The sequence below is a fragment of the Chiloscyllium plagiosum genome, unplaced genomic scaffold (assembly GCF_037043375.1).
Source record: "Chiloscyllium plagiosum isolate Xiang-an unplaced genomic scaffold, Cpla_swu_hap1 HiC_scaffold_6, whole genome shotgun sequence".
Lineage (NCBI taxonomy): Eukaryota > Metazoa > Chordata > Chondrichthyes > Orectolobiformes > Hemiscylliidae > Chiloscyllium > Chiloscyllium plagiosum.
In genome coordinates, this window is record NW_028270144.1 from 33,645,687 (window position 1) to 33,669,447 (window position 23,761).

General features: G+C 42.3%; 1 protein-coding gene across 2 annotated transcripts in view; it reads right to left on the reverse strand.

Moving 5' to 3' along the window:
- Positions 1-20,041, reverse strand: part of rbm26 (RNA binding motif protein 26) — a 74,839-nt gene extending 54,798 nt beyond the window's left edge. For both annotated transcript variants that reach the window (XM_087987977.1, XM_087987976.1), the window contains exons 1-5: positions 19,437-20,041; positions 9,907-10,025; positions 4,389-4,525; positions 4,206-4,297; positions 433-623 (exon numbers count right to left, since the gene is read on the reverse strand). In XM_087987977.1, coding sequence (XP_087844103.1) covers positions 433-623; positions 4,206-4,297; positions 4,389-4,525; positions 9,907-10,025; positions 19,437-19,495 — 598 coding nt within the window. In that variant the 5' untranslated portion in view covers positions 19,496-20,041. The remainder of the gene's footprint in view (positions 1-432; positions 624-4,205; positions 4,298-4,388; positions 4,526-9,906; positions 10,026-19,436) is intronic.
- Positions 20,042-23,761: the final 3,720 nt, after the last annotated feature.

The following is a 23,761-nucleotide window of genomic DNA, read 5'->3' on the forward strand; positions in this document are numbered from 1 at the left end:
CTGAATAAAAGCTTCAAGCTAAGAAAGCAAACAGTTTCACAATAAGAAAGCTACAAATTATGGGCAAGTTTCAAGAAAAGCAAATGTTTTGTATACATATGCATGGAAACCTACTTCTTGCTGTTCAACTCATGTTACAAACAGACCATTGAGGCTTCTCACTTTCTTTGAAAAGAGACCCTATGTAGCCAAAGAGAATATACTTATCTAATTAAAAGTACAGTATGCCTATTCAATATGTCAAATCCCATCAGATTTAGTTTTCATTTCAATTGAATACTTAAAAAGCCAAAGACTACCCTACAGAATTCCTTTAAGTGTTCACAAGCTTAATCAATCACAGCATTCAGGACCACAAGTTTGCATAAAATACTGACCCAAGTTATTTTTAAATACAAAGCTCAAGACTTATTTACAGCTGAATATAACTACCTCTGCTTCTACTCCTGCTTCTGCTCCTGTCCCTGTTTCTTTCCTTACTCCAACTGCGACTCCGACTTCTACTGTAGCTTCGGCTTCTTCCTCTTCTTCTGTTGTATCTGTCCCTGTATGAATCTCTCCTTGATGGATATCGGTCGTACTCCCTTTTACGAGAACGATCATTTTTTCTGTCATCGCGGTTTCTAAAAGTTAACAGAAACTGTAACATTACTGAATAATAATCTGACTGCTCCCCTGGCCTCAACTGAAAGCTATGCACTCATTAGGCAACTATTCAAATCTAGCCGATTATGCATTTTCTAATCCAGCTAGACTGACATTCTTCCTGCTGAATAGAAACTTCATGGAGGTTTCAGAACAATGCTCTGATAGGCTGTTCCAAGGTTAATTTATTATATGATACACCTAATCAATAAAACAGAGTGTTCTCACAGTTAATCATCCTTGATTTTCAGCATCCAAGATTTCATAGAATGGTAACATTTTAATTTCCGTTAGATTGACCAATTCAGTTCTAAGGTAAATGTACAATGTGTGCTGAGTCAAAGGCAGCAGGAAGTTTAGCTAAGGTAGCAACACCATAACTGGACTAAATGTGATTAGGTTTTTGCAGGCATGGGTGAGGAAAAGGGAATAACACTGGGAATATTAGACAGGGAGCCCTGTCCCAACTTGGGATTCACTTCTTTGGATGTACCATGGATGCCATTATTCTTGGATTTTAGGTCTAGTTTAGGTTTGACACTTTCATTTGTACATTAACAATAGCGAGACGTACACTCATCTGGAGTTGAGACACATTGCTGTGAATTTCCAATACTTTCTGTTCTATTCCTGGGCTTGGACAAGAACTTTTTTATACATTTAAAGATTAGTTCAGATAATTTAAGCGCTTCATACAATTTGAAGCATTTAATTTGCAAAAAAACAAATTTGGACAGACATCCTGTCTAGAATCAAGGAGTTTGCAACACAGTTGGGACCCATGAAATGATTCCAATAAGTCAGTACATTACAGGAAGGGGTGAAGAAAGCAGATTAATAAGTTAGCAATTGAGAAATAAAATTGTCCTAAATTTCAATTAAGTGAAAATGAACTCAGCCATAACTTTTCTGAAGCCCCTGCCATTATAAGCACATAGTTCTGATATGGCATACATGGATGTTGGGTACAGACAAAGGAACAAGTTATCTTTTGAACAAAGGATTATTATTGCACTTGTGATTAATGAACTTAGACTACACACATAAAAAGAAAAAGATCAGCAAAAATAAAACCGGAGTACAATATTTTGGGAATAAGGAAATGGCAAAGAAAGAGAACATACTTTATGGTATCTTTACAGATGAAAATACTACAAACCTCTCAAAAGTAATAAGAATTCAGAGACAATTACTTGCAGAGATTTGATTAGTTACTTATTTTTCAAAGTTCCAAAGAAAGTAACAGGGATTAATAGACCAATCTTCTAGACCTGATGACCTACATCCGAGTGCATGGAAAAAAGTAGCTGTCGAGATAGTACTAGTCGTCATCATTCAAAAAATATAGTCGAATGTAGCCTGCACATTGAATATCGGCAAATGCAACCAAATTTGAAAAAAATGACAGCAAAATACAATGAAGAACCACAGAGTTGAAGTATGTGGACTAAATGTTATATTTGCAGAATTCACAAAGCTAGGTATAAATAGAGTTGAAATGTGGATGCAAAGATGCTTCAAGAGAATTTGGCATGACTACATGAGTGGACAAAAATTTGGCACATGGAATACAATTGCGAGAAATGTGTTTTAATTCAGTTTGGTTGGAAAAACAGAAATAGAGTGTTTTGTAAATGTTAGGAGACTAAGAAGTGTTAAACTTCAGAGGGATTTGGGTGCCCTTGTTTAAGTCACTGAAAGTTAACATCCAAGCATAGAAAGCAATGACATCAGGATTTGAGTACAGAAATAAAAAGATCTTACTGCAATTAAATAGAGCCATGTGGATCACACCTGCAGTACTTCGCACAATTCAGGTCTCCACACTTCTAGGAAAATATACTTACAATGAGGATTGTAATAAATCTTCACCAAATTCATTCATAAAACTGAGATTGTCTTATCAGGAAAGATTAAATAGACTGGACCTTGATTCTTGAGGGTTTAGAAAAATGAGAGGTGATCTCTTTCAAACATATAAAATGCTTATAACGATCAACAGGGTAGCTGCAGGACGTGTCTCCCGAGGGGTTGTCTGGACCAGGGGCAGAGTCTCAGGATAAGGATAAGGATTTAGTAAACAGGAGAAATTTCTTTACAGGTTGGTAAATCCTTGGAATTCCCTTAAAGCACTGCTGACCCGGAGTTGATTCTGGCCTTGGTTGCTTCTCCGTGTGAAGTTTGCACATTCTCAGTGTCTGCATGGGTTTCTGCCAGGTGCTCCGGTTTCTTCCTCCAGTCCAAATACATACAGGTTAGGTGGCTGTGTTAAGTGCAGTGTTACGGGGATAGAGTGGGGGTGAGGGGGATGCTGGGTCAGGGTGGGATGCAAACTCAACGGGCCAAATGGCCTCTTTCCACACTGTAGAGATCCTAAGATTTTATGATTAAGAGGGCTGTTGAGTACAAACAGAGTGGTAATTTCAACATGTTGAAAGCATAATGGAATATAGGGATAATGCTGGAAAATGGGGATGTTATAAATCATAATGTAGTGGACCTGCAAGACAGAGTGGAATCCACAGTTTGCATGGCCTACTCTTGCTTCTATTTCTTACATTTCTTATACTTCTACACACTTGAGCAAGATCATGAAACACCAGTAGCACAAAAATTAAATGGGATCGTTTCTCTGAGCTACAAATAGCTAGAAAATATCACAAGAGCAGACCATATTTGCAGCTTTCAAATTATAGATCATTGAAAATCTACTCCTTGCTATCCAGAGAGATGGCTGAGATCCTTATGCATATCTTCTAATTACAAGAAGGACACCACTACTCTTGAGAAAGCAAACAAGTCTTGAATTGATTTTCCAACTAACTTTTGAATATTGAATAAAAATTCTTATATAAACAGCATTTTGTCAATTTGTATATTTAATACAAAAAAGATTTTCAAAAACTACTCTTTCAATTGGGAAGATTGGTCACTTAGCCAAAGAAAGAAAAATTTCTATCTACTTGCAGGTGTTCAATATAATCCATTATACCAGCTAATGTGTACAGCAAATAAATCATCTTCACAAAAACAATTCACTATAAAGTGGCGGGTTTTTAAGACCTTGACACCAAAGATAAATACACATTTTTTTTCTCTGCCTGAATTTCTTGGCATGCTTCATTTTTCAAGTTGTAGCAATGTCATTGCTTCCTTTAACAAATTGATTCATACCTTAGCTATTTCTCAAACAAATTTCTGAACTTCATTCATATCAAACAGTTTATGTCAAATGCATACAGTGATCAATTTTGAAATGGAGTAACAGGCTTTGCAGTGATCTCTTTAAGCTTTGGGTCAAATAGGAGTAACCATATAGTGAAAAAGTTTTCATGTTTAAAAAGGATAAGTCCCTCAGAGTAAGTGGAAAATGATTAACGTAAAAATATAAATACTGTCACTTAAAATCCTTGAGCAGAAAGAGGAAATCAAATTTGAATGGATAAATCTTTTGAGTCCAAGTGTTGACAAAAGTAGTCTTCAAGGACAACACTAAAAAAAATTGCTAATAGCTTCCCAAGGACTTTTTTTTAAATTGCAAACTTGAAAACAGCAATTACCGGTTTTCTCTGTGTCGTGATCCTGACTGCAGTGGGCTGTGATTCAACCTCCTTGTAAATTTTTTTTCCCGATCATCTTCATCTTTGCTTCCCTATTGAAATGAACCAACACTGAAGCTGAGCAATAGATTTTTTTTTAAATTATGTGACAATTTTAACAGATCAAAATCCTGTTAAACATACCTCTTCTTTTCTATCTTCTCTTTCTTGCCGTTGTGCAGGCTCAGATTTTACATTCACGGATGGCAATTGCTCAGATTGAGGTAGGTAACTCTTTGCAGTTATAGCTTCAAAAAGCTTTTCTACAAACGTATGGGTGTCTGAAAGGAATAATAGCAATGCTGCAATGCACTACAAAGATATAAAATTCTGCATATCTAACAATATTTTACCACAATTTAAAATGCAGGATAAATAAACGATGAAGGTAACAGTTTATTTTTCATTTTTAAATTGATTCTTTCACACAACAGACAAAATGCATGAAGCCAGAGTGGTTCTATTCAAATTCTTAAAGTGTTAGAATGCCTTCTATAGTTTTCATATCCATAGCCAAGTGTAAAATTTCAAAACCGAAGTAGAACTATCTTCAATTTCAATTGCTTCATCTACCAAAACATGAAAGGATAAAACACAGTATCAACGGATACACAGCTCAAATGCTTGGGTCAGTCAAAAGCGCGCACACCTCAGAATTCAGGAACAGGAGTAGATTATTTGAGTATTCAATTCTGTTCCACCATTCACTAAGATCTGACCTGCTTGTGGTTTCAGCACCTGCTTCCTGTCTACACCTCAATGTTAAAATCTGTCACTAAAATCTAAACGAGCCTTGAATAAATATAAAGATTTAACATCCACTACCTTCTAAGAAAGAGAATTCCACACAAAAACCTGGTTCAAGTCTCTCCCACTTAAGAGGAAATATCCTCAGGTAATCCACCTGATCCAGTGCCCTCAAGATCTTGTTTTAATATGATTATCTCTCATTCTTCTAACCTCTAATGGATACAAGCTGAACCTGTCAACCTTTCCTCACAACATTATCTTCATTCCTAAGTATCAGTTGATTGAAACTTCTACAAACTGCCTCAAAAACATTTACATCCTTTTTCAAATATCAAAACTGTGCAGTCATCTACATATGGCCTTGCCAAAGCACTATACCACTGTAGCACAAGGCCTTTATTTTTATATTCCATTCCACTTACAATAAATGACATTTCATTTGCCTTCATAATCATTTGTGCCTGAAAGTTAACTTGCATGTTCTAGGACACATAATCCCCTAAACTCAGTTCTTTCACTTCTCTACATTTAAACATTACTTTGTTCAGTAGTCCAGTAGTTAGCACTGTTGCCTCAAGGTGTTGGGGACCCAGGTTCAATTCCACCCTCAGGAGACTGCTTGAGTTTGCACATTGTCTGTATTTGCGTAGATTTCCACTGGGTGCTCTGGTTTCCTCCCATAGTCCAAAGATGTGCAGATTAGTTGGATTGGCCATGGGAAATGCAGGGTTACAGGAATAGAGTCTGGGTCTGGAGAGTCAGGGTGGACTCAATTAGCCAAACGCTCTGGTTCCACACTGTAGTGATTCTATGATTTCCTATTCTTATCAAAGTGGACAAGTTCAAATTTTCTCCACTATGCTCCATCTGCTACATTTTTGCTCACTCACTCATGCCTACGTAATTCCCTGTGGAGGGGACAGGAGGAGTCTGCACAACATGCTTGCCTCTTATCTTGGTATCATTAACAAATTTAGCAGCCATATCTTTGATCCTTTCACTCAAAACACTGAGACAAATTGTAAATAATTGACAGCCAGCAATGATTCCTGTGGCGCACCATTTGACACATATTGCCAACCCAAAAAAGATAAAAACAGAAATTGCTCAAAATACTCAGCAGGTCTCGCAGCATCTGTAGGGAAAAAAAATGGAGCTAACGTTTTTGGTTTGATGAATCCTCAGAACCAGTACAGTTAATTCACCCTCTGCTTCATATTAGTGAAGCAATCCTCTATCCGTGGCAATATATGATCTCAACAACATGTGGATCATAAACTTTGATGCGGCACCTGTCAAATGTCTTCTGGAAATCATATACAGTACATCTGCTAGTTTTCCTGTATCTATGTAGTTGTTACTTCCTCCTAGAACTCCAACAAAATGGACAAACATAGTTTCCCTTGCAGAATACCATGCCAATTGTGCCTATTTCTAAGGTTTCTAAATGCTCTACTGTAACCTTTTTAATAATTGATTACAGCATTTTCTCGGTGACAAATTTTGTGCTCGCAGGTCTCCTTTTCCTGACAAGAGGAATTACATTTGCTGTTTTCCAGTCTGATTGGACCTTGCCATAATTTCAGGAATTTTAAACACTACAATCCTAGTATTTACTATTTCAGTAGCCACCTCTTTTAACATCCAAGGGTGAAATCCATCAGGGCCAGGGTATTCGTCATATTTTAGTTCTAATAATTTAGTCAGTATCCTTTATCTGGTGATTATTATAAATTTCTCATTCCTTTTTAAGCTTCTGATTCAAACTTATTTCTGGGATGCTAAATTTCACTTATCTGTCCACTTCACTAATCTACGTTCTTCTCAAGTTCAATGCTACCCTCTTTACTGTTCAATGATATTTTTAATAAAATCTTTTAAAATTGACCAACCCCTACGCATTAAAAGAGAAAGAAAGCACACAAACCTTTGCTTATCAGCACTTCAGCAGAAACTTGCATTATCAACTGCTGACCAATGTCATGGGTAAAGCCCAGTTTAGAGAAAGTTAATTTTTAACCACCATATGAAAGTTGCAAAAATCCTGAAATTAACTTTTTTTTGGCTGAAACGTTTAAAACATCTTAACTTTCCAACTGGTTGGCCAATTTACCCAAATTGAGTAGAAAGTCGGATCTGCACATAAGCCATAGAATATAATACCAAGTTAAAAATCACTCAACATCAGGTTATTATCCAACAGGTTTATTTGGCAGCACTAGCTTTTGGAGCACTGCTCCTTCATCAGGTGGTTGTGGATGATGGAGCAGCGGTCAAAAAGCTAGTGCTTCCCAATAAATCTGTTGGACTATAACCTGGTGTTGTGTGACTTTTAACTTTGTACAACCCGTCCAACACTGGTACCTCCAAATCATGAACGTAATACCAGTGTTTGTGATTCAAGCAGAAATCAAGTCAACATTATATAGGCTGGACGAGCGGTTGTAAAATGTATCACCTTACATATTACTACAGCCACTAGGTGCAACAGTATAAAATATTAAAAATCATCTGAAAATATAATACAAGCAATTCTAACGACCACATTAAACTTATTTTTACATTAGAAGTTAAGTTTTAGCAAATTACTTAGCTTATCAACACACACCTGCTGTCAGGTCTAACGCATCTGCCTGGTAGTAGCTAGCACCTGTATAGCAACCAAAGACCAGAGATTACAAGCTGCTGACAGATTCATTCACTCTTGTGAATCTATCTAAGTGCAAGAAAAGACCATTAGGTTCCTGAAGCCCACTGCCCAGGCAGTAAAAATACAACTAACCCCACCCAGCTGTAAAATTACCTGGATTACCCAAAGCAAAAATCGTGCAAACTCAGAACTGTCACTGGGTAATTCCTTCCTAGGTTCTCAAGGCAATTTTAAAAGAAGCTACGGGGGACTGAACCTACATAAACACTCAAAATCTAACAATTGCCAATTTCACCTTCTGTAACAGTTACTATCCTATTCACTAAGGAATCTGACAAGCCTCTTTGCAAAGTGTTGCATAAAATTCCCACCAACTTAATGTTCAAATTCAAAAGGCAACTGACAGTGAAGGAAATACTTCAAGACATCCCTCATAACTTTTTGCCTGTTTATCTTGTATGTATAACTGTTCATCTCATCTCAATTTCGACAAACCTGACTATATATGTATATCCATCATTTTAAAAGCCTCTTCAATACAGTGAAATTAAGATCCACTTGGGAATGGAGTTTGAAAAGCTGAACAAGATCATTTGCATTACACTTTAAACAAAAGATGCAGTTCCACATGGATGAGAAGGAAACGAAGTAGGGAAGCAGCAAAATTACACCTTTATGGTCACACATAACTTGAATGCAAAACAGCGAAGCTATAATACGCAGAATATGAAAATACGTTGAAGTCATTATCATAAGGAACAAGTCTATTGGGAGAGCTGCACAGGTAAATGGAGCATCATAATGAAAAGAAAGCAACCTCAATTCAGGTGATGCATATATAGTGGACCTAGACTGCAAATATCATGATTAAAACAAACCTGAATTTAAAGTAACTACATAAAAAAAAGAGTAGAGTAGCAATCTTTATAGTATGTGTGATTGCACAAGGTAAAGATAAATGCACTCAAATAGCTTTAGACACTCAACCTCAAGAATGTTCTAGATAAAGCTGGAGAGAGATTGGAATTAAACTCTTTCTATTCCACTCAAATACACTGCCTTAATTGAAGTACACACAAATACTCAACAGACAGACCAGACTGATACCTCTGGTCTATTAACTGGAAATGGATCAAGTTGCCCATAAACTTATTTAAAAAAAAGCAAAACAAAGCTTTTAATTTAAAGCTCCTTCGACCAACTTCCTGACTTTATAGAAAAAGAAACAAGGCTAGACTACCTACTAGCCAAGCAACTCATGATCTTCATATGATGACAGTTTATTTTTATCTTCTCTCACTTCAGCATTCCCAGCACATTTCATACCCCTCCGGCCAGCTTGGCAATAATCCCAGGCTGCTTCATACACTTCCCAGCCTGCTGCACCCTAATTCCAGCCTATTTCATACTTCTCCCAATCTGCATCAGCGATTAAAGCCCACTTCATACTTATCCCAGTCTGTTTCATAGTGATAGAGTCATACAGTCATAGAGATTACAGCACAAAACAGTTGCCTCAGTTCAACTCATCCATGCCGACCAGATATTCCAACACAATCTAGTCCCACCTGCCAGCACCCGGCCCATAACCCTCCTAACCTTTCCTATTCATATACCCATCCAGATGTCTTTTAAATGTTGCAAGTGTACTAGCCTCCACCACTTCCTCTGGCAGCTCATTCCATATATGTACCACTCTCTGCATGAAAAAGTTGCCCCTTCGGTCCCTTATATCTTTCCCCTCTCACCCTAAACCTATGCCCTCTCATTCTGGACTCCCCCACCCCAAAGGAAAAGACCTTGTCTATTTATCCTATCCATGCCCTTCATGATTTTATAAAACTCTAAGGTCACCCCTCAGCCTCCGACGGTCCAAGGAAAACAGCCCCAGCCTATTCAACCTCTCCCTATAGTTCAAATCCTCCAACACTGGCAACATTCTTCTAAATCTTTTCTGAATCCTTTTATTTAATTCATCCTATCATTCAACCCATCACAGACCCATCCTTTTCTTCTCCTAGTCTTGCTAATAAACAAGCACATCTCAAAGCACTCTTAGCTCTGCTGAAAGATCATCATTCTGACACTTACACCAATGCAACCAGACCTGCGTTTTCCCGATATCTTGATATTTTGGATTTTCTGCATCTGAATGATTTTGCTTTTACACATTTTTAAATATGCAGACACAAAAGTATGAAACATCTCTGGATATCATTCACGGCACCAAAAGATAGAACACTAACACTTTTTTTACTATACCTTTCTGCAGGAAGACATCTAATTGGTCAACACACAGTGCCTTCAACTCCTTCTCACTTTTATCCTTTTTTACCAAAGCAACAACATATTTAGCAAGTGCGGATGGATCTGCATCACATCTGCAACAGAATAAAAACAGAAAAATACTTAAAGCTATAATATTCAAATTCCATTATACTGTGAACAAAAAAATGTGCTTAAATTTGTTGTGTATATTTTTGCTTTAAGAGGTTGGAAACGACTCACTTTAAAAATTACTACAAAACTTCTAATTTTGAAATGATCACCTTTCACAAAAGTCTCAGATTGCCAGCTTTCCCTCTTCCATCCACAGCCACAAAGTCAGTGTTCAAGTCCCACCTGCCTCAGCCACGCATCATGACTGGTCTGAGCATTTTGATTAAAAATATCTACATGAAGGTACAACATGCAGTGTCACAATATTGGTTGACATGATATATTATGAATTGGCAGAAACATGGAATCCTAGAGTAGTAATAGCACAGAAGGCCAGAGGAGCACAGTCCATCATGTCCATTTAGTTCACTGCTCAATTCTCCCATATCTTTTCCTCATAGCACTATGAAAAAAATTGCTCTTGACAAACTCTGGTGTACATTGTGTCAAGATCAGACAGGGGAATGGATTGATAGATGGTTCCAGAGCAGAAAATAGAGGGATAGAAGTTCAGGGAAATTCTTCAGATCGGCAGTAGGTGGGAAGTGGCAAAACTTGCAAATGATATCATAATGCAGGGATATTATTAACAATACAAGAATGCATCAGAATTCAAGAAAACAGAGAGATTGCAGAGTAGACAGTTAAAGCGCAAATGATATACAATTATTGGGAAATGCGGAATGATGTACTTTGTTCAGACAACGAAGCTACTAATTTCTTAGACAACTGAAGCTACTAATTTCTTAGACAACTGACCTCAGGGAAGGTTGCTCACAAAGACTAGATTAGATTACTTACAGTGTGGAAACAGGCCCTTCGGCCCAACAAGTCCACACCAACCCTCCGAAGACCAACCCACCCAGACCCATTCCCCTACATTTACCCCTTCACCTAACACTACGGGCAATTTTTAGCATGGCCAATTCACCTAACCTGCACATTTTTGGACTGTGGGAGGAAACCGGAGCACCCGGAGGAAACCCATGCAGACATGGGGAGAATGTGCAAACTCCACACAGACAGTTACCTGAGGTGGGAGTTGAACCTGGGTCTCTGGTGCTGTGAGGTGGCAGTGCTAACCACTGTGCCACCATGCCACCCATCTGTGGTAAGGTTTATGCTTTTCCTGAAGATAGTTTAAATCTGGTGCCAACATCATGAGCTCAACAGTATCGATATGATCAAACAGGTAAGCAGTTTATTGAACTATTCACAGTTCAATAAATTAAAAGCACTCAATAATTTTCCTGTTTCTTTTTAAACACAGAGATGCTAAAGATTATGATGTGGCCAACCAAAGACAAGTATAAAAACAAACAGAAATACAGGATTTCAGGGCCAGTGATGATGTTCAACACCAATTGTGAAGTTAGCTTACCACGACAAAGACAGCTAAATCTCATTCAACAAGGTCTAATTTTTAAAAAGAGACCTCTATTGTGAGATTAATAGCACACGTGGACATTTTTGTTAACTTGATCAATTTCTATTTATGTCGAGAAAAGCGACCTCATCAGGAGACACGCTTAAGAAGCACACAGTCAATCACAGACACTAACTTTTGGGTGCCAGCCTTATTCTGGATGCATACAAATTTAGGCAAAACACTTCTGGAAAATTCAAGATGAGACTGAAAATTTGAAGTAGTACAGAAATGAGAGCAGAAACAATCCAAAAGAAAAACTTAAAGCAAACTGGTAGAGGTCTTCGCCATTATAAAACGTTTGTAAAGGGCAAACATGGTGAAATGTCCTCAACTTGTATGCAAATCTAGACCAGAAGAAATAAATGTAGGAGAGCCAATGAAACAAAGATCAAACAAATCATTTTGGAGAAATCTTTTTACAGAAAGTGATAAAAATGTGGGAAGTGTGACCATGTGGAGTGACTGAAGCAGGTAGCACTTACTGAGTTCAAGGAAACCTTAATGTATATGCACAGAAAATTAAATGGAAGGAAAGGAACACAAAATGGGAAGTACCTTATACATTAAATACAATACACCAATTGGAACAAATGGCCCACTCCTCTGCTGTAGATTCCACATTTTTAATTCTCTCACAGGACTTGGGCACTGCTGGCTGAACAGCACTTATTGCAGGTCCCTAGCTGCCAAGGGTGGTCAAGCTGCCTGCTTGAACCACTGCAGTCCATGCGCTGTGGTTAGATCCACAATGCTATTAGGGACAGATTTCCAGGATTTTGACCCAGTGACAGCAAAGGAATGACATGTCAGAATAACAAGTCAGAATGGCGAGTGGCTTGGAGGGGGGCTTGCATGTGGTAGCGTTCCACATGTCTGTTCAAATTCAGTCTGAAAACCACTTATAGCTGTTGAATGAACAGGGAGACATAGCCTCAGAAACTCAAACTTCGACTCACTGTCTGTTCACAGATGCTTAATGATATCAAACCACATATGCGCTAACTTGACTTTGGTGGGAGCAAGTACAGTGATAAGGCTCTTAGTGATTGTCACTATTGATTAAGGTGCATCCACTACCATTCATGAAGATGTTGGCCGTAATGGATAAAGTTGACAATGAATGTTTACTCAGAAGTAGCCAGTATGATAATGTTCAGGAGGAATTGTCTTCAGTTGCTTGCTGTCCATCTGCAAATACAACTCAAATAAGGGCACCTGAAAGCATCAGCTCTGTTGATTCTGTTTCAGGATATAAAGTTGATTCGAGTGAAAATGGGACAACATCTGGTGTGTAGCTATTGCAATATGCTTGTCTTTCACTCACAACAACCTGATTTGTTAGCCATTGTAGAGAGTACCCCAGACCAAGAGAAATCCATTGGGACTATATGGTTAAATATGCTTTCTTGTCATTTTGCCTATGACTAGTGAATACCAGCTTCAGTAAAATTCTCTGCTGCATCGCAAGCATTTTCCCAAAAGTTCAGCCTAATGTAAAGCTTGACAAAAATTCTGATCCATCTATCCATTACCCTTACTTTGAGGATCTTGGTAATGAGAATTTATAATACTGAATCCTGAAGGATGAATGGAGATCTAAAACATAATGAATTTCAACACGTAGAAAATGTTAGCTAACAAACTGGTGATTAAGAAGAGCTTATGCTCGAAACGTTGACTCTCCTGCTTGCTGCCTGACTCTGATCTCCAACATCTGCAGTCCTCACTTGTTCCTGGTGATTAAGGTTGTAAATTATAAAGCAAATTAAAAATGAAACACAAAAGAACAAAAATAACAATAAACAAGTTTCAAATGTAATTCTGATTAACATAAATGAAGGAGTATCTAATAAAGTTTGACATATTAAATTTTTCAGATCTATGAAAGCTATTTATACACAGCATTTCACAGGTGTCCATGAAACTGATGTCAAATTTTGTGGTAAGGGTACCACTTTAAGTTGCTCTTTGCAAAATGGAGAAATAACAGAGGATTATTAAAAATAAAACCCATTTCTTTGCCTGTTTAAATCTTCTATGATTAAGCAAGTACGTATTTATTTGACTTCTAGAAGTAAATGTTAGACCAAAGATAAATATAAAAGGCAAAGCTCAAATTCAACAGTACAAATAATGTAAATTTAAATAATTTGTGAGGGTGGCTGGACAAATAATAGTTATATACATCATGGACAGTTTCTACTGACAACAGAGGAAACTAAAATCAACACCGGATTTCATACTGCTGTATCAGGTTATTCAGTGCAGCTGCATTGGTTAGAGACTTAGCCCTGAACACTTCAGCTTACAACAATTTGTCCACTAAGTTATTGAAAGCACGAGTGAGTAATATTGCAGTGAGGGAAAGAAAGGTACAAATGAACATTTTCCTTAACAGCAAAACACCTGAAGAGAAAGTGAATTAAAGCTGTTGAAATCAAAAGATAAATGAGATAAATACTGTAAAATCAAAGGCGGCAAAGATTGGTTTAGGAAGAAAATGGAAAAGAGAAGATATTTAGTCTTAAAAACAGTTTGAACAAGACACAATCATTTACTCCAATTACTTTCAGTCACCTTTATGTAGTAGACTTCACATGTCACATCTTAAAAGAGTTTTTACTTGTAATTACCAGACCTAAACATCAGTAACAGGTTTAGTTCATATCCATCATGTAAGGAACATTGATAGAGTCCATACCTCTGAGCCAGAAGATACAGGATGAAGCCCAGCTTATAAAAAGAGATACATTCCATCAGTCTGAACAGGTTGATTACAAGTACATTGCTCACAACCACAGTAATTTGCAAATGTCTGATCTCAGAAGCTAAATAGATTTTGATATGGTTAGTATTTGGACGAGTGTTCACCTGGGAACTGTAGGGTTTAAAAGTATCTTGTCATACAAATGTGTTACTACCTCTGGGCTAGAAGATGCAGGTTCAAGTACTAGCTGCCACAAAAGTGTTATCACATATCCAAATAGGTTGCAAATATTGCAACCTCATACAATTGTTGAGGGAGATGCCAAAATGCCCTTCCTGTGAAGCCAAGAGCAAAGCATGCAACTCAAATGGTAAGGCTGCTTTATATTGTCCTGCAAAGTCTTCCGAATTGAGTACAGATGGACTTGAGAACGCTCTCAGTAATGGAATTCATTTGCGATCCAGGTTCTCTCTATATTTGCATATAATCTCAGATACCCCTTGCTGAATGATGACTCATTTTTGAATAAATAACTGCTATCATTATTCAACTCGTGATTACTGCGGCCGTGACAGGTGACCCAATGTTTTTATATAATCACACGATCTAAAAGGTATTGGGATAACCTTCTCATGCCAAATTAGCATAATAAGGAGCATCCACAAAGCAGAGCAAATGGAATAAGAGTTAACAACTTAATTCAGTAAAGACATTGTCATGGAATTGTACAGCACGGAAATTGACCCTTTCGTCCAACTCGTCCATGCCTACCAGTTATCCTAAACTAATCTAGTCCCATTTATTAATATTTGGCCCATATGCCCCTAAAACCTTCCTATTCATGTACCTATCCAGATGCCTTTTAAATGTTATAATTTCATCAGCCTGCACCACTTCCTCTGGCACCTCATTCCATTCACATACCTCAAGTCTTTTTTAAATCTTTCCCCTCTCACCTTAAAATTATGTCCTCTAGTTTTGGAATCCATTACCCTGAAGAAAAGAGCTTGGTTATTCATCCCATCCATGCTCAGGACTTTTTAAACTTCTCTAAGTTCACCCCTCAGCCTCCTATGCTCTGAATTATGAACCTATACCCCAAGATCTCTTTGGCAATACTCCCAAGGTCAAGAGAGGGAAGCATCCCAGGTTTAATTCCAACTGCAGATGTAGTTACCAATTTATTCTTTCAACACTTTTCCTATAGTTTAATAAAATCGAATGTGACAAACTGATAAAATCCTTGCCCCTCAGTCAAATGAAAGACTGTTTTACCAAAATAATTGGCGCAATTGCCCTACTTGTCAGTAACAGAAACAAAAATGACAAACATACATGAATAATATGAATACTTCTTTAAGAACAGAAATTGATAAGAGGAGATGGGAGAAACTTAACACAGAAGCAAATAAGATAGCTGTATCAGCAATAAGTTGCAAGTGAAAGTTTGGACAAAAAGTCAGAAGTAATAGCAGGCCAAGAGAAACATAAATATCAGTGAGAAAGTAAAATCAGTTAAACATAGTAGTGCACTTTAATTTCCTAGGCATAAATTATGAGTAAAATTAAATGCATACTGTACGATACACTAAGTGCCTCCAACAATTATAAAACAAAATCTTACTCCTTAAAAGCAAACGAAAAAGCTCAATTTTAGCATTATTTATGAGCTGAGTTGTAAGTGACATTTAAATTTTAATCTCATGTTATATGCTATAAAAGAAAGGAACAAAATAGCATGCAAAATATCTCAAGACTGCAGCAAGAAAGTTACACATTTTGACTAAGTACACTCAAGTTTTCAATATCATATTTCTTTTCTAAAAGATGGATATTGGATAAGTGTAATTAAGTAATCAAGGTCTTACAAACAAAGAAATCCCAAATGCTGATGACTAGGAAAAAATAACTAATATTTCAATTATCAATTGAGATGACTTTAATTCTGTTGACATTAATCTCAAGAAAATGGCTCTAGCAATCGATGGCAGCTAATATAGCAATAGCATCTGAAGTGATCTAATTAAAATTCCAAATTGCACACAAAAAATAAGAAAATATAAAAGGCTTCCCAGGAAAACAAATAGAAATGACAAGTACAAGGGAAACCAGTCAAGTGAGCAATCCTCTTGTCAATTGCCACTCACCCAAGGAAGGAGCAAGTGAGTGAGAATGACCAGATAACTGTAGAGTAAGATACAGGTGTTCAGCAGCTAGATCAAAGGAATATACAATTGGATCGCATAAAGTAATGTCTATCTCAGGAAAATTATGAATTTGGGGCATGTGATGGAAGGAAATGCTGGCTTAAAAGTACTTTCTTTCAAATTTGTTGTTGGCGTGTACATGAAATAGGCAAGGTGAATTTACTGCCCTTTTTCAAGCTACCCTGCAGAGGTACTGGTCAGCCTTCTCCTTGATCAGTTCTTGTTCATACAGTGATGGTTCTTCAACAACGGACTTTGGTAGAGACTTGCAGAAAGTGATGACTGTAGATTAATCTACATCCTCATCAGGATGGTGTGTGGCGTGAAGAGGAACTTGGTCGGCAATGACCTTCGCACAACGTTGTTGCCTTTGTGCTTCTTAATAATTGATATCACAGGATAGTAGGTACTGTCAAAATAACCATAATGAGCTGCTACAGCGCACATCACCGCTCATCAGCGATCAATGTTGTCTTGCGGGAAATGGGAAGCAACTGGAAGTCATATTTTCCCATAACTCCCACAGTGCAAATACCAAGACCTTTCTCCAAGACAGCATATACAAATTTCCACAGAGCCCACATTTTCACCTACCCACAACAATATTTTGGACCTAAAAAAATGCAAGTTTTAAGCCCTATTCTCTATCTTGAAAGAAAGCAGAAAAGGGAAGGAAAGATGACATACAAGAAAGAGAAAGGGCAAAATTGAAAAACAAACAAAGCTAGCAGGGATAATAAAGAGATTGCAATCTATAATTTATCATATACAATACCGTGGAAGATCAACCATGGGTATTAACAGTCTTACTTAAGCAAGCACTTGCAGGTCAATTTTAGTTATCTGTCATTAGAAAATGCATTTAAAAGCTGTCTAATTCCAGTGGACTATATGATTTCAACAGAAACCGTTCTAATTTGAGGAATTTAAGTTGACAATTGGTTCTGCCAATATCAGCCGACTCACAAATATAAATAATCTGATCATTACTGCAGCAGCGACCCACTTTTTTTTTATAAGTCTTGTGGATGGTCACTGGACTGACTGCTTGTGCATCATAAGAGAAACTGAGGACTGCAAATTCTGGAGAATTAGATCGAAAAGTGTGGTGGTGGAAAAGCACAGCAGGTCAGGCAGCATCTGAGGAGTAGGAGAGTCAATGTTTTGGGCATGAGCCCTTCATCAGACATTCCTGATGAAGGGCTTATGCCCAAAACATCAACTCTCCTGCTTCTCAGATGCTGCCTGACTTGCTGCGCTTTTCCAGCACCACACTTTTCAACACTGCTTGTGCATCATGGCCACTAAAAGCAAAAAAGAGTAAGAGTCCTGGAGATATACAGCACAGAAACATACCCTTCAGTCCAACTGGTCTATGCTGACTAAATGTCCTAAATAAAACTAGCACTATTTGACAGCATTTAGCCTAAAACCCTCTAAGCCCTTGCTACTTATATAGCCATCCAGATGTCTTGCAAATGTTGTAACTGTACCTGCCTCCACCACTGCATCTGGCAGTTCATTCCAGACAAGCACCATCCTCCATATGAAAAAGTTGCCCCTTAGATCCCTTTTAAATTGTTCCCCTCTCACTTTAAACCTATTCCATTGAGATTTGGACTCCCCCCACCCCAGTGAAAAGACCTTGTCGATTTAGCCTATCCATGTCCTTCATGATTATTTGAACCTCAGCCTCCCACGCTCCAGGTAAAATAGCCCAAATCTATTCAACCTCTAGTTTTACAATTTTGTGCTCCCATTGTTAAGGTATGTCCATTGGAAGTACCCAGGTCCTACTGACATGAGCAAAAAAAACAGATCCATATTTTCAGTTGATTGTCTAGATGTATAGAACATCATGCAAAACAGATGCTGGAGATCATAATCTAAAAGTGTGGCTCTAGAAAAGCACAGCAGGTCAGGCAGCAGCCAAGGAGCAGGAGAATCGATGTTTTGGGCATAAGCCCTTCATCAAGAATGTCGACTCCCCTGCTCCTCAGATGCTACCTGACTGGCTGCACTTTTCCAGTACCACACTGTCAACTTCTTAAAGTAACTGTTAAGGTTGAAAGAATTGAAAGGTGAAGGCATTATCATGCAAATTATCTTGTTAGGTATTTATCAGTTATTTTCAAGCAGTGTCACTACAGGGTGACAGATGTATGAAGAAATTGAGGCCCCTTTTGTAGCACAGTGGTCGTGTCCTTAACTCTGAGCCAAAGACCGAGGTTCAAGTACCACCTGTCCCCGATATGTATCAAATATGTCCAAACAGGTTAATTTAAATAAATTTGAAGAACTTGGATTAATGGCAACAAATGGGGATATTTGATCAAGATTTTAGATAACAAGGAATGATATTGATGGTGCATCAACAACTAGGCCAGTGGATAGGCCTTAAACGTTATGAAGTGCAAATTAGAGCAGTAACTTAAGAAATGCAATTGCACTGTTAAGGACAAAACTTATCACTTGCCGCACAAGTTAAGATAAAGACTTTGTAAAGCTCAAGATCATGCAAGAATGGATACTATTTAACTGGACTACATCGTAGGACAAGCATCCCTTGGCTTTCAATCCTCAGTGTTTGCTGCAGAAACGCAACTTTAAAAAAAAATAAGTACCGTACAAGTATCTATGAGCATCTGGTAAAGTGTATTCAAAACTGCAACCAAGAATGGATGCTTATTACACATCCGCCAAAAGAAAAACTCACCATGTGCCAGCACTGCTTAAAAAGTAGCAATATAACGCACCATCCTTCAGAAGAAAACTTGAAAATGATCGACAAAAATGGTAAGGAGCCAAAACAAGTTTGAAGTACAGCAGGTGGGATTCTGAATTCTGAAGTTGAGCGAGTTCTCTTTTCAGGGTCACCGATTTCCATCCCTTCACCACCACCATCCCACCCCTCCTCAAATGAACTACAATACTCTGCAGTAACCCCGTGGAATCTGTTTCTTTGAACTACCCGGATATGCACTGAGCTGGTCCAAACTCTTGTACTTACATGGGTTCCAGGGTCTTGGTGAGCCACGACTTGAGGGCATCGAGGTTTTCTATCATCATTGTGATCAATGGGAGAGGGAAAGGAAAAAGGTTTATGGGGGGGGGGGGGGGGGCGGGTAGCAGAGGCCGATCGGCTCTTGTCAAACTCTAAACAATTTGTTGTTGGGGAGGGGGGAGTGGTGGCGGGGAGGTGGCTAAGAAAGATCAGGAGGGAGGAAGGAGGGGGCTCTCTGAGTTAAAGGAGCTGGAGTTGTTTCGTCTTCCCCCTCTGCAGGGAGAAGGGGGTGGGGGAATCAGAGACCGAACATCGAAACGAAAGGCTCTTGATTCCCCCTCTACCACCGAAAACAAAAATTTACAAACAGCTGCTGCGGGCTCCGGATGCTCAACGTGTCCACACACACACACAGGGCCTGCAAACAATATTTAAAAATATATCTTTTCTTTAAAAAAAGGTAGACTTGCACAGCACGCCAAGAGTGTTGGGAGTTTGAGACTTTAAAAAAAAATTCTTTCCCCCCCCGACCTCCCAACACAAAGTGGAAAACGTCAGGAGTATTTGAGCAGCCAGGCCCGGTCTAACTCTAACATTTCTCCCTCTTGGCGAGAGCATTCAGAAAATGGCGGCTTCCTACTCTGGGCCCGCACACGCACATCTCGCGAGGTTTCCCGCTGGGCGACCACGGGGGCGGGGCGAGGGCACCTCATGTGTATCCACCTGGAGGACAAGTTCCAAACCTGCGCTCGCTCACACTCACACAGAGAGGCACACAGAAGGGAGAGGGGAAAAAAGGGAAGGAATACGGAACAGGGAGGGGAAAAATGGGGAAGGGAAAAATGGGGAGGGGAACAATGGGGAGGGGAAAAATGGGGAAGGAGTAAGGGGAGTTGTTCGAGAAAAGGAAGTAAGGGAGGAATAGGGGACATGGAAATGGGAAAAAGGATTGAGGTGGAGGGAAAAGGATTGGGGGGGGAGGGAAAAGGATTGGGGGGGGGGAGGGAAAAGGATTGGGGGGGGGGAGGGAAAAGGATTGGGGGGGGGAGGGAAAAGGATTGGGGGGGGGAGGGAAAAGGATTGGGGGGGGGGAGGGAAAAGGATGGGGGGGAGGGAAAAGGATGGGGGGGGGGAGGGAAAAGGATTGGGGGGGGGGAGGGAAAAGGATTGGGGGGGGGAGGGAAAAGGATTGGGGGGGGGAGGGAAAAGGATTGGGGGGGGGAGGGAAAAGGATTGGGGGGGGGGGAGGGAAAAGGATTGGGGGGGGGAGGGAAAAGGATTGGGGGGGGGAGGGAAAAGGATTGGGGGGGGGGAGGGAAAAGGATTGGGGGGGGGGAGGGAAAAGGATTGGGGGGGGGGGGGGAGGGAAAAGGATGGGGGGGGGGAAAGGATTGGGGGGGAGGGAAAAGGATTGGGGGGGGGAGGGAAAAGGATTGGGGGGGGGGAGGGAAAAGGATTGGGGGGGGGGGGAGGGAAAAGGATTGGGGGGGGGGAGGGAAAAGGATTGGGGGGGGGGAGGGAAAAGGATTGGGGGGGGGGAGGGAAAAGGATTGGGGGGGGGGGGAGGGAAAGGATTGGGGGGGGGGGGAGGGAAAAGGATTGGGGGGGGGGAGGGAAAGGATTGGGGGGGGGGGAGGGAAAAGGATTGGGGGGGGGGGAGGGAAAAGGATTGGGGGGGGGAGGGGAAAAGGATTGGGGGGGGGGGAGGGAAAAGGATTGGGGGGGGGGGAGGGAAAAGGATTGGGGGGGGGGGAGGGAAAAGGATTGGGGGGGGGAGGGAAAGGATTGGGGGGGGGAGGGAAAAGGATTGGGGGGGGGAGGGAAAAGGATTGGGGGGGGGAGGGAAAAGGATTGGGGGGGAGGGAAAAGGATTGGGGGTGGGGAGGGAAAAGGATTGGGGGTGGGGAGGGAAAGGATTGGGGGGGTGGAGGGAAAAGGATTGGGGGGGGAGGAAATAGGATTGGGGGGGTGGGGGAGAAGGATAGGGGGGGGGGGGAGGGAAAAAGGATTGGGGGGGGGGGGAGGGAAAAGGATTGGGGGGGAGGGAAAAGGATGGGGGGTGGAAAGGATGGGGGGGGAGGGAAAAGGATGGGGGGGAGGGTTAGGTTGAGGGGGGGAAAGGAAAGAGGGAGGGAAAGGATAGGGGGGAGGGAAAAGGATGGGGGGGGAGGGAAAAGGATTGAGGGGGAGAGAAGGAGTGAGGGGGAGGGAAAGGATAGAGAGGGAGGGGAAAGGTGGAAGGGGAGGGAGAGGGAGGAGAGGGGAAGGATGGATGGGGGAAGGAGAAAGGGTGGAGGGGGAGGGGAAGGAATGGTGGGGGGAATGGATGTGGGGTGGATGGATGGTGGGGGGGGAAGGAATGGAGGGGGAGGGGAAGGATGGAGGGGGAGGGGGAAAGGAATGGAGGGGGAGGGGGAGGGGGGAGAGGGGGAGGGGAAAGGATAAAGGATGGAGGGGGAGGGGGAAAGGATGGAGGGGGAGGGGGAGGGGGAGGGAGAGGGGGAGGGGAAAGGATGGAGGGGAAAGGATGGAGGGGGAGGGGAAAGGATGGAGGGGGAGGGGAAAGGATGGAGGGGGAGGGAAAAGGATGGAGGGGGAGGGGGAGGGAAATGGATGGAGGGGGAGGGGGAGGGAAAAGGATGGAGGGGGGAGGGGGAGGGAAAAGGTTGGAGGGGGGAGGGAAAAGGATGGAGGGGGGGAGGGGGAGGGAAAAGGATGGAGGGGGAGGGGGGAGGGAAAAGGATGGAGGGGGAGGGGGGAGGGGAAAGGATGGAGGGTGGAGGGGGAGGGGAAAGGATGGAGGGGGGAGGGAAAAGGATGGAGGGGGAGGGAAAAGGATGGAGGGGAGGGGGAGGGAAAAGGATGGAGGGGGGAGGGGGAGGGAAAAGGATGGAGGGGGAGGGGGAGGGAAAAGGATGGAGGGGAGGGGGAGGGAAAGGATGGAGGGGGAGGGGGGGGAGGGAAAAGGGATGGAGGGGGAGGGAAAAGGATGGAGGGGGGAGGGAAAAGGATGGAGGGGGAGGGGGAGGAAAGGAGGGGGGGGGGAGGGAATGGATGGAGGGGAGGGGGGAGGGAAGGTGGAGGGGGAGGGGGAGGGAAGGATGGAGGGGGAGGGAAAAGGATGGAGGGGGAGGGGAGGGAAAGGGGATGGAGGGGGGTGGGGGAGGGGAGGGGGAGGGGGAGGGGGAGGGAAAGGATGGAGGGGGAGGGGGAGGGAAAAGGATGGAGGGGGGTGGGAGGGAAAGGATGGAGGGGGAGGGGGAGGGGAGGAGGAGGGGGAGGGAAAGGATGGAGGGGGAGGGGGAGGGAAAAGGATGGAGGGGGGGGGAGGGAAAGGATGGAGGGGGGAGGGGGAGGAAAGATGGAGGGGGAGGGGGGGGAAAAGGGATGGAGGGGGAGGGGGAGGGAAAGGATGGAGGGGAGGGGGAGGGAAAGGATGGAGGGGGAGGGAAAGGATGGAGGGGAGGGGAGGGAAAAGGATGGAGGGGAGGGGGAGGGAAAAGGATGGAGGGGGAGGGAAAAGGGATGGAGGGGGAGGGAAAAGGATGGAGGGGGGGGGAGGGAAAAGGATGGAGGGGGAGGGAAAAGGATGGAGGGGGGAGGGGGGAAAAGGATGGAGGGGGAGGGGGGAGGGAAAAGGATGGGAGGGGGAGGGGGAGGGGAAAAGGATGGAGGGGGAGGGGGAGGGAAAAGGATGGAGGGGGAGGGGGAGGGAAAAGGATGGAGGGAGGAGGGGGGAAAAGGATGGAGGGGGAGGGGAGGGGAAAAGGATGGAGGGGGAGGGAAAAGGATGGAGGGGGAGGGGAAAAGAGGGAGGGGAGGGGGAGGGAAAAGGAATGGAGGGGGAGGGGGGAAAAGGATGGAGGGGGGAGGGGGGGGGAAAAGGATGGAGGGGGAGGGGGGAGGAAAGGATGGAGGGGGAGGGGGAGGGAAAAGGATGGAGGGGGAGGGGGGGAAAAGGATGGAGGGAGGAGGGGAGGGGGAGGGAAAAGGATGGAGGGGAGGGAGGGAAAAGGATGGAGGGGGAGGGAAAAGGATGGAGGGGGGAGGGGAAAGGATGGTGGGGGACGGTGGGGCGGGAGGTTGCGGGAGGGGGGGGAAAAGGATGGAGGGGGAGGGGGGGAATAAGGATGGAGGGGGAGGGGGAGGGGAAAAGGATGGGAGGGGGTAGGGGAGGGAAAAGGATGGAGGGGGAGGGGGAGGGAAAGGATGGAGGGGCGAGGGGGAGGGGAAAAGGATCGGAGGCGGGGGAAGGCACTGGAGGGGGGTGCGGAAAAGATGGAGGGGGCGGGGATGAGGTGGCTGGGGGCGGGAAAAGGATGGAGGGGGGG